Source organism: Nelumbo nucifera, chromosome 4 (assembly GCF_055504915.1).
Source record: "Nelumbo nucifera cultivar China Antique chromosome 4, China Antique-T2T, whole genome shotgun sequence".
Taxonomy (NCBI): Eukaryota; Viridiplantae; Streptophyta; class Magnoliopsida; order Proteales; family Nelumbonaceae; genus Nelumbo; species Nelumbo nucifera.
Genome location: NC_142652.1, coordinates 2,364,496 through 2,381,581, shown reverse-complemented (window position 1 = coordinate 2,381,581; position 17,086 = coordinate 2,364,496). Strand labels below are relative to the sequence as shown.

General features: G+C 37.9%; 2 protein-coding genes across 2 annotated transcripts; both read right to left on the bottom strand.

The window, feature by feature from the left end:
* Positions 1-956: 956 nt before the first annotated feature.
* On the bottom strand, positions 957-7,973 carry LOC104591867 (mitochondrial import inner membrane translocase subunit PAM16 like 2-like). Its single transcript, XM_010250942.3, has 4 exons — positions 6,594-7,973; positions 1,742-3,311; positions 1,355-1,488; positions 957-1,240 (listed from the first exon to the last, which is right to left on the bottom strand). The coding sequence occupies exons 2-4, from the start codon at positions 1,842-1,844 to the stop codon at positions 1,124-1,126; spliced, it is 354 nt and encodes a 117-aa protein (XP_010249244.1). The 5' UTR covers positions 1,845-3,311; positions 6,594-7,973; the 3' UTR covers positions 957-1,123.
* Positions 7,974-8,118: 145 nt separating this feature from the next.
* On the bottom strand, positions 8,119-15,680 carry LOC104591868 (E3 ubiquitin-protein ligase ORTHRUS 2-like). The gene is made up of 9 exons (XM_010250945.3): positions 14,947-15,680; positions 12,256-12,788; positions 10,920-11,045; positions 10,364-10,463; positions 10,213-10,274; positions 10,006-10,108; positions 9,758-9,902; positions 9,224-9,441; positions 8,119-8,827 (listed from the first exon to the last, which is right to left on the bottom strand). The coding sequence occupies exons 1-9, from the start codon at positions 15,427-15,429 to the stop codon at positions 8,321-8,323; spliced, it is 2,277 nt and encodes a 758-aa protein (XP_010249247.1). The 5' UTR covers positions 15,430-15,680; the 3' UTR covers positions 8,119-8,320.
* Positions 15,681-17,086: the final 1,406 nt, after the last annotated feature.

Genomic DNA, 17,086 nt, shown 5'->3' with positions numbered 1-17,086 from the left:
AATCCTCTACTGGTCCAATGATATTGTGCCAAATCATTCAATTGTTAGTGGGTAAAGAAATAACCACCAATACCAAAAGACGCAATACCATAAGACCACTATAACTCTAATAAGTTGGCGTGAAACCATTGGACCAGTAGTGTGGAGGACCCTCTCCTCACTGGCCAGCCCAGGGTTCGGAGCCACATCCAGAACCTGCTTTTCCGGTGTCAATATCTATCTGCTGGTTACCGATTATGTATTTAGGCTGTGTACACACTCGAAATTGCAAAACCAGCAATGAATAATGGATAACCAGCATATCCGGATGGGCTTTTCCAAATGGGAGAAATGTCATTAACCACCTAGACTACAACACAGTCATCCGTAGGCAACAATCATTGTGGGTTCGGACCATTCCAAACCCACAAAAATTATAATGGGCCTCATTTGGGCAGGTAAGGTTCAAGGGCTCAAACAGGTGTGGGCTTTTCAAGCCAATTACTATTTCATGGACCGCATGTTGAAAAAGAACCCATCCCATGGCCTATTCATTTCTTTTCCCCACTTCCGGGATAATAATCTCAAATGTGTCACATTCCCACGCACTAGGCTTATAGACAATTACCCTTCCAATTCCAAATGGTTCAGGGCTATCATACAACTATTAAGTGTTAAAGGCCCGTTTGGTTCATGGGAATAGGGGTCTGAATCAGAATCAATTGATTCAAATTCATGTCTGAACCAAACAGATTATGAGAATAGACCATTCCAATTCCAACTATGAACCAAACTGATTCCAATTCCTGTCTGAACCAAACAGATTACGGCCAATTCCAATTTCGATTCCAACTATGAACCAAACGGGCCCAAAGACTAGAGTCCCTATTTTTAACACAGCACGAGAATACTTTCACGTAAAGATCCACCACGACGTCTGAAGCTATCTGAGATTCATGAATCACAAACAGCTCATCTTGGCGAAACTACTCTCTTTCACATTTTAAAGAAACTTTAATGCCCTGTTGTCAACAAAACAAATGAAATTTACAAAGCCCACCTGGGTGTACATCGTGGAAAGAATAAGAATTAGATGAAAACAAGACAAAAACGCAGCCTATGCTTTGCCATGTTATCAATTTGTTCATCCTTGGGCTTTGCTTTGGTACAATACTTCCAGACATTCCTTAGCTCTCTGGAACTTCAATTGTAAGTAAAAGCTCCCATTCTTGGCATTTTGCTCAAACATAGTTTCGTACTTCTGCATTCGTACGTGCAGATTTTTGGTCCCAACTTGTAAGAAATACCAGTTCAGTTGTCAAGCAGCAAAGGTTAATTAAAAAAAAAAAAAAGCAAAATGGGATGAGATACAAACCCGCAAAATCTCTTCCCATGACGACCCCTCGGTGACCCCTAGAATCTGTTGGGCCTCTGCTTCAGTCATGATTTTGCTAGCCCTACGAACGGTAGTCTGTGCCATCCCTTGCGTGACGCCAGATTTTGAGGCATCTTGAACCGGTCAAACCAAAAGGTCAAGTTGGATTTTGAAAGGACTGAGAGGGAAGATGAAATAAAAATGTCATCGGAAGAATATGGGCTCTAGTAGTTTCAGTTTGAGAAATTTGTTAGTACCATTACGACCATGGAATTAGAAAAGCAGAAAAGACCAGTAAGTTATCCAATGGTCGTTGAAACATCTTTACTTGGAAAAGAAGCAATTTGATGTTATCTTTGTAATATTATTAAAAGACAGTGAACTTACTTGCAAGTGCTTGGCGGTAAGCTTGCACAGCAACCCTTGCCAATATTGCAGACCCTGTCACAATCAAGTTTGAAAGAATCTTTGCAGCCAGCACCAGCAACATGAGAACTATCACATATTATTTGACGGACGATGAATCTTTTGCAGAAGAAGACAGTCCTTTTTCAGATTGGTTAAACAAATTTTGCAAAACAACAGAGTTAGAAGGAGAAAATGGCCGACTCACTAGATCGCACACATGTATGGTGTCATTGGCCACATCAGCCCCACACCCATGCATTTTTTCATATTAATAATCCTTTTGATTATTTTAAAAGATGGAAGATGAATGTAAATCCATTTTCCATGTGACTGAAATGTGTCAAAATCATGTAGAAACAACATTCCAGAAAACCACTATCAAGCGCATATCAGGCCATGCTCTCCCAAACAGCATTCTAGTCACTATTTATCTGAACGGGCTCTTAGTCAAGTTACGGTTTGCAGTTTAGTATCAGCAATTCATAGAAGAACCCATTCTTTTCCAATCCATGCCTTTTGGTCCAGTAAAGCAATTAATGGCTCCACCAAACTATGAAATTGTAGCAGTTTTGTTCCCTTTTTGCTTTCATAGATTTTCTTTTAAGCATAGATTTATGCACATTCCAATGAGGACTATTCACACAAGGCCTGTTAAAGATCAAAGGGATGTCACGATTCTTTTATTTCAATTAGTAGTAGTCTTTAAGGATTCTTTTATGTACATTGCCGATAATTGCAGTTGTTTTTTATTTGAAAAGTGAAACCATACAAAAAATCCCCTAAATTTGACACATTAACAGAACCAAGGGGAAGAACCTGCAATTTGCAAACAAACTTTTTTGGAAACTGCCTACTAATTACCAAGGCATTTAGGTAACTACAAGGGAGAACCCAAAGCCCTGAAATAGAAAAACAACTAAACTAGGGGAAAATATTAAGGAACAAGGCTTCCTAATCAGGCCAAGTAGGAAGATTACCTATAAAACCTACTTATCTGTGCCATGTGGAAGGATGTGTTATCCAAACCATCCATCAAGTAGGGCGCCTCAGGATTGACTATGGTTTAGTCTCTCTGTCCTATAACCCACCCTGTATCGGTGGTTTGCCCAACTGATACTGGTTCAAAGTCTTAATTTTTTTAACATAGAAAATACCCATGTGGAAGATTTCTTGGTCATTTAGAGTTCCCTAAACAACCCAACTAGCAGACCTATTATGCCAGAGCAAATTAATATACAGAGATGTAGAAAATAAAAAACTTTAATTGAAATATGGAATGGAACTAATACATACCATGATTCAGAGCCTCAAAAAATCTAGCTGATAATAGAATAGAACTCAAGGACCAAAAATGACTTCAATAAACAGAAAAAGGTACAAATAAGACCACATAAAGAGAAACAACCAAAACTAACATGAAGTAGATCGTATAGATGAGTACATTAAAACATCTACAACCATACCACAATCAAACCTCAGGGAATGGTGTAGCTAATAAAACAACAGGATCTGGTATGCGAAGGATTCCTGAAGGAAAAAATCTGCAAGACTGGAATAGCAAACAATAAGAGGAAAATTGGAATTACATTATATGTAAGAACCATATTCTGAAAAGAAACCTACAAAATGAGTGCAACCTAGAAATCATGCTAGGTTTTATATCAACCAATCATGTAGTAAAAAGACTCAATTTTATCTTGCATAATAAAATCTCAGCCATTATTTTGAGTTCTGCTAAAATGCAAATGTATGGCCATATTATGAACGAATGAAAATTATAAGATTGTATACAACCATTAAATTATATTAATGGAAGGGATGTTAAAACATTGAAGCTAATCAATATTCATATTTTCTGATGATCTGATTATGTGTGATTCCCTATTGAATGATCATTGCAAAAGATCCACATGGTAGACTGATTTATTATATCCAACTAGTTGGTTCAGATTGTGGAGCCCTTCTGATTACAGACAAATAAACTATCATTTTTTCATGTTTGTTTTGGTCGAGGTGGGCTTGCCAAGGAACCAATTGTTCATTGTCCTAATGAACAAATCTCCAAATAACAGCATTGAAATAGCACATCCGTTGACATGTCAACGAGGAATCAACTAAAGGACACACGAAAACCTAGATAGCCTCCATGAAACTGATATCTGGGGAGGGACAGATGTACACAACCTCCATGAAACTGATATCAATGCCAAAAAACAACCTGGCCATCTTCTGAAGCAAAGGAGGTTAAATAGATCAAATATGTCAGAATAGGAGTATGCAAGGGAAAATATGAATGGCCTGGCACTACCTTCTCAAGTACCATTTTCACTTTGGAACAGACCGAAGGTTTCTAAATTTTCTTAAACAGGAAGGTAAGGGATTGGACTGGCAATTCACTGTGTCCTTGAGGAAGAATTAGAAGGCAACCACCAGAAGATTAAAATATTCCAAACTCTATCATCAACATTAGACTAAGAAACAAATATAAGACCAACAAATCTATAGATGTGAATGCAGTAAGAAGAGGATCTGGCCTGATGGTGTGGTGCAGCTAAAAGGATAGACGCGATAATTGACAATAGCTTCTTCAAACTATCTAAAATGCTAAGTTTCACATGGATCCATGAACTTGTGAACTTCAAGAAAAGTAATGATCAAACATATAATAGAAATATATAGTAAAAATGTTCCTATATTCTCTTTTCTTCAACAACTGATCAACCAGACAAATCTATGCAATACCCTAGTCTATCTAAAAAACTAAATTTCCCATCTCTAATTCTTAATAAAAAGGAATTCCAGACACAGAGACCTTCAAAGGAAGATATGTATATACTTCTACATGCATATAGCATATATATTCTCTTCAATAATATAAAGATACATCAACCAATGAAATGCTGTAATCTCTTAAAAAACTAACTTTCTATCCTTATTCTTACTCAATAATGAACTTGAGACAGAGACCTTCAAAGATCCCCAAATTAACTTTCCTAGACTAACTCAACACAACCAAGCCTTGTCCCAATTATATGGAGTCGGCTACATGAATTGTGTTCCACCATTACAAGTTTCCTAGACTAACTCAACTCAACTAAGGCTTGTCCCAATTATATGGACTCCATGAATCATGTTCCACCATCCCGCACAGTTCAGTTTCATAACCATTGTTGAATTATGGTCCCTCAAATCATTTCTCACTACTTCAACCCATGTCATTTTAGGCATACCCCATCTTTTATAGGCCCTTCAACTTGTACCAATTTCCTAGACTCGCTAATAATAGACAAATAGCAGGCCCTTGTCAGTCTAGCCATTTGACTTTGTCAACACGTCCAATATGTTGGGACCTGGCTCCATGTTCAATGAGAACATGATCCATGGATGTGACTGATCAATCAAATAAATCCATTTTAAGATCATTTGAAGTAAGCATGAATGGTAGACAAACACCTTTATGCTAATGCCACAAAACCTGATTATCAATAACCGAATCAGGTAAAGAGCACTAGTAATTTGAGTCCCAACTCCCAAACCTGATCCACTCATAATTCTCTTATCCTATAATGATGCTTCTTGCATTTAATAAGTCTAAAATTCATGTAAGCTAAAAGTCTGTCAGCATGCTTTTGAGGATTGGCTTACTGCATTCAGAAAATTCCTCTCTGGTCATTTCCTCTGTATACTGTCTCTCAAATTCATCTTGCCCATAATCACTATTTACGCTTTTCTTTTCTTTTCTTTTCTTTTCTTTTTTGTTATTGCGGGCATCAGAAAAACGGCTCACTTGGGCTGTGAATGGAGTCCCGAATGGAGTCTCAAATTCAATGATTCTGAGAATCATTGTTAAGTGCTTCCTAGCATCACCGAATGTAATTCCTACCAGTCCCAAAATGGGTCCTACTCTAAAGTGATCTTTTTTTTCTTTTCTTTTTATTTCAATAAAACCGAATTCAGTAGTGAGGCACACAAACATTGCGACCTTCTGGTATTTGGCCCTAACAACAGGAGTAACTCAAATAATATGGAAAAGGAAGAAATCAGAATACAGAGATTCTGAGGACATTGAAAAAGATATTTACGAGACCTTTAGGCTCCAATCAACATTCATTGAAATGGCAAAAAATCCTTGAATCATTCCCAAAACTGCTAAACCCAGAGGAAGATTGACTTATTCCATGAGAAACTAAATTATTACAATCATTTGAAGATAGAAAGGAAAAGGGAAGATATCTACAGCAAAGGGATGAAAAAGATATGCAGCGAAGTCGATATCAGGGGGTTTACCAGAGCTGGTATGGGGATTTATCTCTCGGAATAGCACATATTGCAACAGCACTAGATTTATTCACAGTAAATAAAATGAAACCCGTAACAAAACGGCAGATAAGCGCACATAAGAATACAGGGGTTCAGTATTTACTTAAACATTCTATTAAAGGATTCCCTACTCGATCAATATGAGAGAGCATAATTAAGAAGAAACGACACAATCATCGGTGCTGGTCATTAATCTCAGATAGGATCCATAACATGACTATAGATCGATGCATTTTAAGGAGAAGAAAAGAAAAACAGAGCATGCAGTTCAGAAAAGAGAAGAGTTTAAAAAAAAAAACAGAGGTCCGCACAGCATGAGAAACTAGAAATTTGAATGGTATAGGTCTTTAGTAGAAGTTGGTTCGATAGGTGCCTCATCACCAACTTCGACAACCTCCTCAAATCTTAACTAAACCACATCAAAAACATTCAAAATAACAACCAATGAAGAAGAGAAAAACAGAAGGAAAATCACGGCGTGAAACGTTCAAAGAACGAGTACAGAGCATACCTTGATCAAATTCGCCTATGTTAGCTCCTGGTGACGATAATCAGGATGTACACCAGATTCGAGTGCACGAGATGAAGCTCCAGGTGATCAGCGCACAACCTTGCCGTCGCCAGTCAAGATTTCGGTTATAAGAGCCACGGGGTAGACGGTAGGAGGAAATGAGGAATAACCAGCAGAAGATAGAGAGAGCTGAGGGAGATCGGAGCAGACGGTACGAGGAAAATGAGTAGTAACCAGTACAAGATACACAGAGATTCATATATGTTAGAAGGCTTTTCCCGCGCGTCTGCTTGACCGACATCAGGACATGACGGTTTTTGACACCGTTTTAAAAGGCTGCTGAGGTCCGTGAACTATTTTCAAGAGGCAATGAAGTGTGGAGAATCATCAGCTTGATACTCCCTTGAACGTGGCTTGGATACACGAAGTTGTCCAATCGCTGGGCCAAGTTGTCCAGCCTACTAGCTCGAATTGGTCAATCGTGACTATATTTCGGACATTAGAGGCAAGGTCTTGCTTGTCAGCCATTTCAAGGACACTGATTAATTAAATTAGATTTGTTTTTTCTTAAGGAAAAGTTTTGAAGATATTCCCACAAACAACACCAATAGTTGCTACCAAATATAGAACCGAGGGCAACAACATAATTTCAAAGTTCGAGGCCAACAGGTCCAAAGAAAATGCCAAAGGCCCTGGGAGTTATCCCAAGAGCGTTAGAGCTTAAGTTATAATGTGTCCTTACCTCAATGTGGGAACCCCTTTTTATAGTTGGAGACTTGGAGTTGATTGAGAGGAGTACTTGGAAGTAGGTGGCAATGGTTGGCAGTGGTTGGTGATAAATAGTCAAGGTGCATTCAATCGACACCACGTGTCAAGATGCCCAGGATGGATCCAATCGACACCACGACCCACGTGTCAAGATCTACAAGTTGACTAATTACCCCTACATTAGAATCAATTTTGGATCAAAATATTCGAATGGTGTTTAGCATGGCTTTCATTTATTTGAAAAACAATGTTAATTCATCACAATGTAGGCATTTTCCCTAAAATGCTATTTGGTAAACCTGTTTTTTATGACTATTTGGTAAACTTGTTCATCAAATAAATGTTTATCTTGGTGTATGCATAAATCAACCATTGGAGACAGTTTAATTTTAACCTCTCTTAATACCAAGGTGCTTATTTACTATTATGCTTAATGCCACTTAGCTATCAAACAATAGTAAAAAAAAAAAAACCACTTACTCGATTTTGAAGATATATCAAAGAAAAACGTTTTACAAATAAATGGAAAGCATACCAAACATCACATGATAATCAGATCAGATGTAGATGCAATTGGCTAAACCTCAGTGCCCACTTGAGATATCTCGAATTTGGCATACTGCTTTGAAGAAGCTAAAACATGGTTTCACCCACGCCACATGCCCATACCTTAAAGATATCTATCATATAATGCATCCTCCATCAAATGCACCATGTGGATATTTTGAACCTACACGGGTATGGGAAAGATTCAAAATGAAGAATCCAAAAAGTACATAAATAATACAAAATTTAAGGCTAAAAAATCGAATGCCTGATTGGCAAGAATTCCTCAAGTGTTTAAAGAAAAATCCACCAACTATAATGGCATAAACTCCAGAAATGGAAAAGAAAGCTCTTAAACTTTCTTAAGATGAAATATAAATGAATTTTTTGGGGTAAAAAATATAGACTATAAATCATTCAAAATCATCATCTGATTGAACATGGAGAGGGCTTGATGGTGAAACATTTCCATCATCAATAGACTCTTTTGTTTTCTTGCTCCTGCTTCTGGTCTTTGCACCGGCATGAGAAGAAGTCTCAACAGTTGCCTTCCGCTTACAAGTCCGTTTAGGTCTGGCCTCTTTTCTAGTTGGCAAATCCTGCTCAATACAGTCTGGCATTTTAGGTTTACCAGCATCCCCTTCTACAGAATCGGGCATTTCATCTTTGGATATTTTACAGTTCTCCTGATCATCCTGCTTCTCATTTATGGATATCTTGCTTTTCTCCCCATCAGCAACTTCCTTACCATCACTTTCATTTATTATGTCTAATTTCTCGGTGCTGGCTTCAGTATCTGTTAGAGCATCAGGTTTCTCTTCCATGTCATCATTTTCTTCACTTGATTTTTCAGCACATTCTTCTGTCTCTTCAGTCTGACGCTTAAGGGATTCTATGACATCCATCAACTCTCTATTTACCTGTTGCAATAAACACCCCAGATTAGAAAACAAAAGAAAAGGTGCACCTGTAGAAGGAAAAACACATGAAAGAAAAGGAGGCAGCAAGAGAGGCAGGAATATTTTCTTTAAAATCTAAAATTCAGATAGACAAAAATGATAATGTTGATGATAACACCTCAACCCCCCCGTTTAGTTTAAGAAAATAAATAGCACATCCCTAACCAAATGAGCTATACACACCCCATCAACTAAGCAACCAGACCCAGTATCTACCACTTTGGGACAGCTAATGCGCACTCAAAGTCTCAAATGGATAGTCATGGTGTGATACAGAGAACAGTGAATCCAGCAATACTACAAATTAAATAAGCACTGCTAAGTTGCAAATATATTAGGAGATTTTCAGTTACACACCTGTGGATTTTGGAGGAAGTCGGAAATGTCATTAGGGCACGATGGACATTTCATGACATTCTTTCTTGCACGTAATGTTCTTCTACCTTCACATGTCCTCTCTCTTACAAAGGTCTGACCAGCAAATGCATTCTCCAGACAAGGCTTACAAAAGTTATGAGCACATGGAGTCGTAAGGGGCATGATCATGACTTTCCGACATATTAGGCAGCTGAACTCTGCCCAATTACCCATTCAAAAAACTGTCAGTTATGAACATAAGACGGCATCCCATTCTAGAAATGCCTCAATTTTAAATTCAGGCCATACTAGAATTCTTTGTTTTAGGCAATGTTTAATGATCAAAAAAGAGGCTTTTATTCAAACAGAACAAGTTCAAGCCACCAAGAGTCTCCATAACAAATCAAGAATAAATTTTAAATATTCACATGTACCCCTCATGAAGAACAAACCCTCAGGATAAGAGATGAATAAACTATTTTTAAGTACCATGATTAGGAAACTGGGTCCAGATAGATCAAAGAGACACCACACCTTTCAAGAGTTTTTCTCTCACAGACAAGGTTTGTGCTTGTCTTATATCCTTCCTTATCATCTTTCTGTCCTCTTGATTTACAGTTTCAACTGCTTTTCTGCTGGCTGGAGGAGACTTTTTCCATTTCCAGCGCCCTTCTTCCTCCTGAAAAACAAAAACAGAACTATTTGGTAACATAGAGAGTAGGTGGAGGCGCACAAAAGTGGAAAATGATATATGTAATAACAAAACAGACAAGTAAGCTCACATCATAATCCCAAGATGCGCTTTCCTTCCTTTCAGTAATATCAGTTGCCTTCTTTAGCTCCTTAATAACAGGCAGAGTTCTTGGACGGTCCCCATGCTCATCACTGCAACCGAGGTTGCACAGTTAATATAGGATACAAAGCAGTAGCCCTTCGGGAACAAGACAAGTTCCCTCTAGAGGACTAGAAATGATAAAACAAACACAAACCTTGTCCAAGGTGCAGGTTCATTATCACATCGAACAAACAGATATCTGCAGACCTTGAAGCCCTGATCCAGCAAAATCTCATAAAAAACATGTCCATTACGAGCAAAGAGTAAGTGGTACTGGAGTAGTCAAGAAAAAGAAACTGCCATACTTGAATTCCAATTTTGCGCCAGCATTTCTCGATCCTGTATGTTCCATCATATCGCACTCCAGTTTCTGGTGCATAGGAAGAACGTTTCTCCTTGTGAGACCTGTTCATTATAAAGCAAAGTAAAAAGTGGTATTGGACCCTGTGTCAAAGCTGACGAAAAAAACGTATTATCCTGGTATGGTTAAAAAGTAAAGGTCAGACAAAGAAACTGAGTTTTGGACATCACTTCATAGGCTAATGAAAAACATAAAACCACATTGCTACTGATCATTGCATAATCGTCGAAAAAGGCTATTTATCATTGCTACTTGACATGCTAACCACATTTCTATCAAAATCATATTAGCTTGAGTGTATTGTATTCCAAAGAAATTATTAATAATCATGCAGCACAATGTGGACGCTATTGCTAGCGTATTTGGTTCCATCTTTGGATGGAACGCTACCACGTAGGACATCCTCTGGACAAGAGATTTTGCTTTGGCCCATCAAATAGTGAACCAATTCCTAGTGTCTAACCTTTTAGCATGGAAGACCTCACCAAAATGAATCTTACCTCACAACTCGAACTGGATAGCCTTTCTTGCAACTTACTCGCAGCGCCTCATTCATTTTCTCAAACTTCTGATCAAACGACTGTTCCTTGTTTGTGCGCTTATTCCCACTAAGATCTCTTCCACCACTACGTAGCAAACCGATCAAGGTGAAGACCAACAAATTCAAGTAATATCAGTAAGGTAGGGATGACAGTATAAATGAGCATTAAAAACTTTAAAAGAGATGAATGTCAAAGAGGCGGTGTAACTAACGAGCAAATATATTAAATAGACCTAAGCAGCTAAGCTAGTTAAATTCATAATGCATCAAGAAAAACTTGTACCTTCATAATAGCTATCCAAAGTAGAGATCCTCAATAAAGATGAATCTTTTTTGACAAGGGAGCCTTCTACAACACGAATGTTTTGTTCACTTGTTTTTAGAATCAGCACAGCAGGGAGAGAGAGAGAGAAGCATGTTCTTGAACACTTTTGGTTTTCAAAAGAAAACAAATTGGTTTTGTTTCAAAAAAAATACATGTTTTTTGAACCAATAAAATAATATTTTTAAAAACGAAAATAAACCTTTAATATAGACATTATATAATTTATAAATATAATATTAAATAATGAAAACATGTTTTTAAAACACAGATTCAAGAACATGTTTTTATTTCAATTTTAAAAACAAAAAACACATACACAACCAATAACATGTTTTTTGTGTTTGTGTTTTAAGAAAGAATCTGTTTTCAAATCAAATAGTTTTTATTTGTTTTTGAAACCACAACAAGAAAAACAATTCAAGTTATACAATGCCCCCTAAATCACATGGTCTAGTGATTTCAATTACGCCAATCAGGTTTCTCTTATAATCCCAAGTAGGGGTGTCACCAATCAGGTTTCTCTTATAAGTTCAATCTGATCCAATCCAATATAAATGCATTACAGATGGTCCAGGTCCAATCCAATCCAATAAATAATCTGGTTCATTAAATCTGGACTGATCCAATTCAATATGTAATTGCCTTATTCGTCAGTCCAATCCGTCCAAATTGATTTTGATTTGGACAGGTCCAACCCAAAACCGATCCATTGACAACTCTAATCCCAAGCAATGAAGTTTCGAGTAGTATAAATCTAAGAAAAGGGGTCCAGCCGGCACTTTGTGAATACGATTGGCACGGGCTTCAACATTCAGAGGGAGAACTACTGGATTTTTTGTCAATCGTCATCAATTGCTGAGGTTGAGACGGGGGATCAGGGCCTAAAAATCAAAACCTGGCAGTCTAGAACTATGCCAATTAGAACTAAGAAAATAACATATCTAAATTCAGTTTTAAGTCAAGAACAAACCTTCCAGTGTACAGGAACCACTCTCCATGGTCCTCATCGTCTTCGTAGCCGCCTGAAAGGGCCACGGACTGCGCACCATAATCCGATTGCCCTGCAATTCCTGCAACATGCGGAAGGTGGACGCCCCATTGCCTACACTCCATCCTGTCCTCCCAACACTCCCCAACCAATACACCCTGATTCCTTATGGGGTCATTTTCTGCAGGAATGGGTCCAAAATGGTCGGGCGGGACTGTGACAAAAATCTTGCCGCTGCAAGCATTGGCCTTTCCAGCCCTCTTTGCCCGTTCCGTGGTGAAAGCTTTGTCAGGCCGGTTCTGGTTGTGTATAAAATGATGCACTTTCAGCGGTCCCACGGTAGATATTGATTTGGACAATTTGGCCATACGAATGGCCACAACCAGTGCAGAATTGATACGCGGTTGGCTCGCCATCTTGGGAGGTATAATGGTACGGCATTTTGCACACGTACGCTTCCCCTGCCCGGTCCATTTCTGAAAGCACTTCAGGCAGAAATTGTGCCCACAAGGAGTCTGGAATATGGAAACAAATCTGCATCAGAGCGCGTTCAACCTCTTACTTTCGTATAATATGTGCAAATTTTCCAAGAGTTGATTAGTTCATTGTTTATTAGCATTTATTCAATAAAACAAAAAACCTTATTTTCTGGCAGAGATAGTTGAGGAATATTATATTTACATGTACAAACAGAATAAGACTAGGCCGAGGAATAGTAGATTTCTGTCCTCATTCAACAACTGTTTAAACATGTTTACATGAACAAATAAATAAGACAATGTCACGTATGAAGCAATAGCAAACCACCATTTCTTTTTGTACTAAAAGAAATATAGACTGTTTAAACATGTTTACATCCAAATATAGACTGAACATATATGCAAATGGATTAGCCTATGAACTAGCTTATAGGGCATGTAAAAAGAAAAAAAAAAACAGAAAATTTGCACAAGTATAAATGCACCGGAGTGCAAATAGATTGAGTATAAATTTTGGTTTACCATTGTTTAAGATCTCTGGCCTTGTCTTGTTTGTTTGTGAGAAGTAAAATGGTGTATTGTTGGCTTATATAAAAGAAAATGGAGGTAGAATGGACATTTCTTTGGATGATGTGGCTCCTGCTTTATATGATAGAGGGCAAGTTTCAAGTATGATACGGAAAGATATGATATCAGAAAATCTTAGGGTGATGAATTTACAGGGTGTTTTGATTGGTGAAAGATTTTTCTGTAACATGTGGTTATGGGATGATAGATTTTCCGTAGAGGGTAAGATATAAGTTGAAGTTAAATATTTAAATTTAACTGTTACGTCTTGCACCAAAAACCAGGGTAAGTATCCAATTTATAATAGTACATATAGAATTGAGATAGAGGAAGATGGTACAAATTTACATCACTTTTTTTTCTTTCATTGAGAAAATTAACTGAATTTCAATGAAACAAAAAATTTCCATTATATAGAAGTGTAAATCGTAATACCAGTAAAGGAAAAAAATACAAGGAAGCTGGAACAATCATAATTAATAAACCACATTAGCCCATGCCAGTGTTAAGAGTATAATTGTATAGGGTCCGATCATCCGCACTCAATCTAACCGACCACAAATTCACAATCAATAACGGAGACAAGCCAGTATGAAGTATATGAACCAGGACCGAGTGTAATAAATATAAATAAACAAAGAAATGGAATTAACTACACGTAGGGATAAACAAATAGAGAGAATATAATGTTTAAGAAAAACAGGCATTGAAACGAAAAATATTCAACCCCATTAAAGGCAAGTTAATTGTGTTTCCTCGTCAATCGAAACCGTTGAAAAGATGTTTACCCATTATCAAGTACCAAACTTCACGGGTTTCAGTTAGCGTCCGATCACCTCTTGATTTATATATCTAAATCCTAAATCCCAAAGACCCTAAAACTTAAACTCTGAACCCTTAAACCCTAAAATTTGAATACAAATCCAGCCAAATCCGCCGATCGGATAGAGCCAATATTGCTCACAATTAACTTTCGACAGGGTAATTCTCATAGAAGAGAACATCTAACCCAGAGAGAGTACCCAGAAAAGAGAGAACCGAAAGAGAAAAAAAGGATTTCCCAGAGGAAAAGAAATAGATGATGCTCTTAATATTCCCAAAGTAAAAGGACACCGTAGGCTTCGACCAAAAGGAAAAATCCAAGAAAGCGGAAAACAGAGAAGACTCTGTTCTACTTTCTCCAAACTTCCTCTCCAAATTGGGATTAGAAAACCTCAAACTCAACACAGATTTGGAAGTTTACAACTACAGAACTCAATTCCTCAAAAACTACTCAATCTCTCATACCCAATTAATCTATAATGATTCAAAGTATGATAGATGAATGGGGAGAACATACACCAATAAAAGTCTGTTTCTGTCCAAACGGAGGCCCGAAGAAAAGAGGATACACCAGTTTATGCCTTTCATTTATGTATTAAACTAAAATATTAAAAAAAAAAGCACTCATCTAGAAATGAACCTCCTTTCCCTGCAACCTCTGATTCGAAGTATCAAGTATTCAAAGGCGAACCAGTGCAGATATATGGAAACAATTTCAACCAGACGACTTAACCTCTATTAAATCTTTGAATCAGAGCCGCGGACATAGAAGAGATAGTGAAAGAGGAGGGATAGAAACACTGACCGTAACCGGGCGTTCCGGTAGTTGCATACAGAAGCTGCAGTTTATGTTCCCACCGAGGAGATCCAGTACATCCTTCCCTTCCACCATCTTATCCTTCCCTTCAGATTCCGCCTCTTCGTTGTCCGGAGATCGAGTACCGCGGCTCAATAGCTCTTGCCTTTTCTTAGCTTTTTGGTGCTCACTAAGTGAGGCATCGGCCTGGATCGCTCGAATCGCGGCGATGAGGTCTCCAGAGTTTGCAGGGACAGAGGAGGCAACAGATTTGCCAGCAGACGCGGCAGGGAGGCCATCAACAGAAGGTGAACAGTCAGGGCACTCCCATTGAAGAACAGAGGCCATGGATTCGGGACGAACAGAGAGGCAACTGACGTGCCATGGAGTGGCACACGTCTTGCAGGTAAGGGTCTCTTCTTCTGGGGGCTTTTCCTTACACAGCATGCAAACGCCATCCCCGTCACAAGGGAGTTGACTATCCTGCGCCATGGATGAGGGTGAAACAGAGATTGGGGAGTTGGTAAATGGGGAAGACGATTGAGAGCTGTCGTATGGGGTATGGCTTTTGATGGAACGAATGGTTAGACGAAGATAAAATGTGCATATACAAGGACTAGGGAGAGATAAAGAAGAGGGAGAGTCAGAGTGGAGTGGTTTGGACTTTGGAGTGTGGAGAGGCCAGGGCGGGGTTTTGAAAATATTTCGACCGCTTTTTAAATTTTTCCCTCTTCTCACGGGAGACCGAGACAGGTTTTCCTCTTATGTAAGGGTTTTGATTGGTCAAAAATCTTCCCATACCATATCTTTTCTGCATCCTACTTAAAAAATTAAAACAAAAAACGGGTTATAGAACTTGTAACTTCCGAAATCCCTAAATTACCCTTATTCTCTTTATTTTTTGGTGCATTTTTCAGTTCACTGCTTCAGACTATAGCAGCTCTCACTCTTGACTTTTTCTTATGGTCCGTTTGGTTGTTGATAAAGGATGAAATGGGATGAGAAATTATGTGATGAATAGGAAATTTTTTTCTCAATCTGTCACCTGTGTTTGGTTGCTGGTTGCTGAGACCAGTTGTCCTGTCAAATATGTTTTTCAGTGTTTAATTGCTAAGTAAATATTACAGGATTGCTGAGAAGGGAAATGCTACAGGATTATTGCTTTCGAGGTTGCTTACATCCAGCAACCAAAAAGTTGTTGTATCTCTAAGGAATTCATCACCAGTCTTGGATAATTTCCCTTGTATGAGTTCATTTTAACGTCTACTGCTGAGAAAAACACCAGATTTGAAAGGAAACTCGTTCAACGAAAGAAGACGGTGAGATGAAGGGAGGAACTCATTAACGAAAGTATACAAAAAGTGATACAAAAAATGAACAGAGATGGCATAGGGATGCCAGATCTGAGCTTGACTTTGAAAGAAATCGCCTTAGATGGTGCATGAGAGATGACTGTAAGATAGTGTGAGGAAGAAGATGACTGGATACGATGGTGCTCTTGATAATATTTTATCACAAATGGCCTTTGTTTTCTTTTCCAACGGGGTCTCACCATTTTGGTGTAATCCCCACATATGGAGTTTTGGGAACCTGCATCCCACCTCTTTCTTTTTTCAATCTCATCCTTTTACTTCAAAATAAACACATGGAAGAACAAATATTCTTTAAAGATGCTTCTCATCCCATCCTTTTCTCGACAATCAAACGGACCACTACCCTCTAGTTGTGTTGGTACATGATAGGATTTTTCGTCAAGACTTCAAGCAAATCTGCTCGGTAGGGCTCATTTTTGCAGGCCGCGCACACCACACTTCAGTGGAAAGGGAAACCCAACACAGCCCATGGCATGAGCCCAAGCGTGCCCATGCTATGTCGGGTTGTGTCTAGTCGGATTTAAAAAAAAAAGTTAAAATAAATTAATAATATAGACAACAAAATTATTCCATATGAACTTTATTGTATACAATTGTTTATATATGAAATAATAAAACAAAATTAAAAAAATTTAATAAAATAGTATAATAAATTTTAAAATAAATATATATATATACAGATATATGTATATATTTATATTATTATATATGTATACACACATATATATATAATATTATATATATATATATGTGTGTATATATATATATTAATATTA

Bases quoted from the DNA above. Each gene is read 5' to 3' on its own strand.
- LOC104591867 (XM_010250942.3), bottom strand. From the start codon at position 1,844: ATGTTGCTGGTGCTGGCTGCAAAGATTCTTTCAAACTTGATTGTGACA. The intron at 1,489-1,741 runs GTAAGTTCACTG...GACCGGTTCAAG, and splicing joins TTACCGCCAAGCACTTGCAA to ATGCCTCAAAATCTGGCGTC. The intron at 1,241-1,354 runs GTTTGTATCTCA...GTACGAATGCAG, and splicing joins CATGGGAAGAGATTTTGCGG to AAGTACGAAACTATGTTTGA.
- LOC104591868 (XM_010250945.3), bottom strand. From the start codon at position 15,429: ATGGCGCAGGATAGTCAACTCCCTTGTGACGGGGATGGCGTTTGCATG. The intron at 10,275-10,363 runs GTATGGCAGTTT...TTGCTGGATCAG, and splicing joins GGCGCAAAATTGGAATTCAA to GGCTTCAAGGTCTGCAGATA. The intron at 9,903-10,005 runs GTGAGCTTACTT...TTTGTTTTTCAG, and splicing joins GCGCATCTTGGGATTATGAT to GAGGAAGAAGGGCGCTGGAA.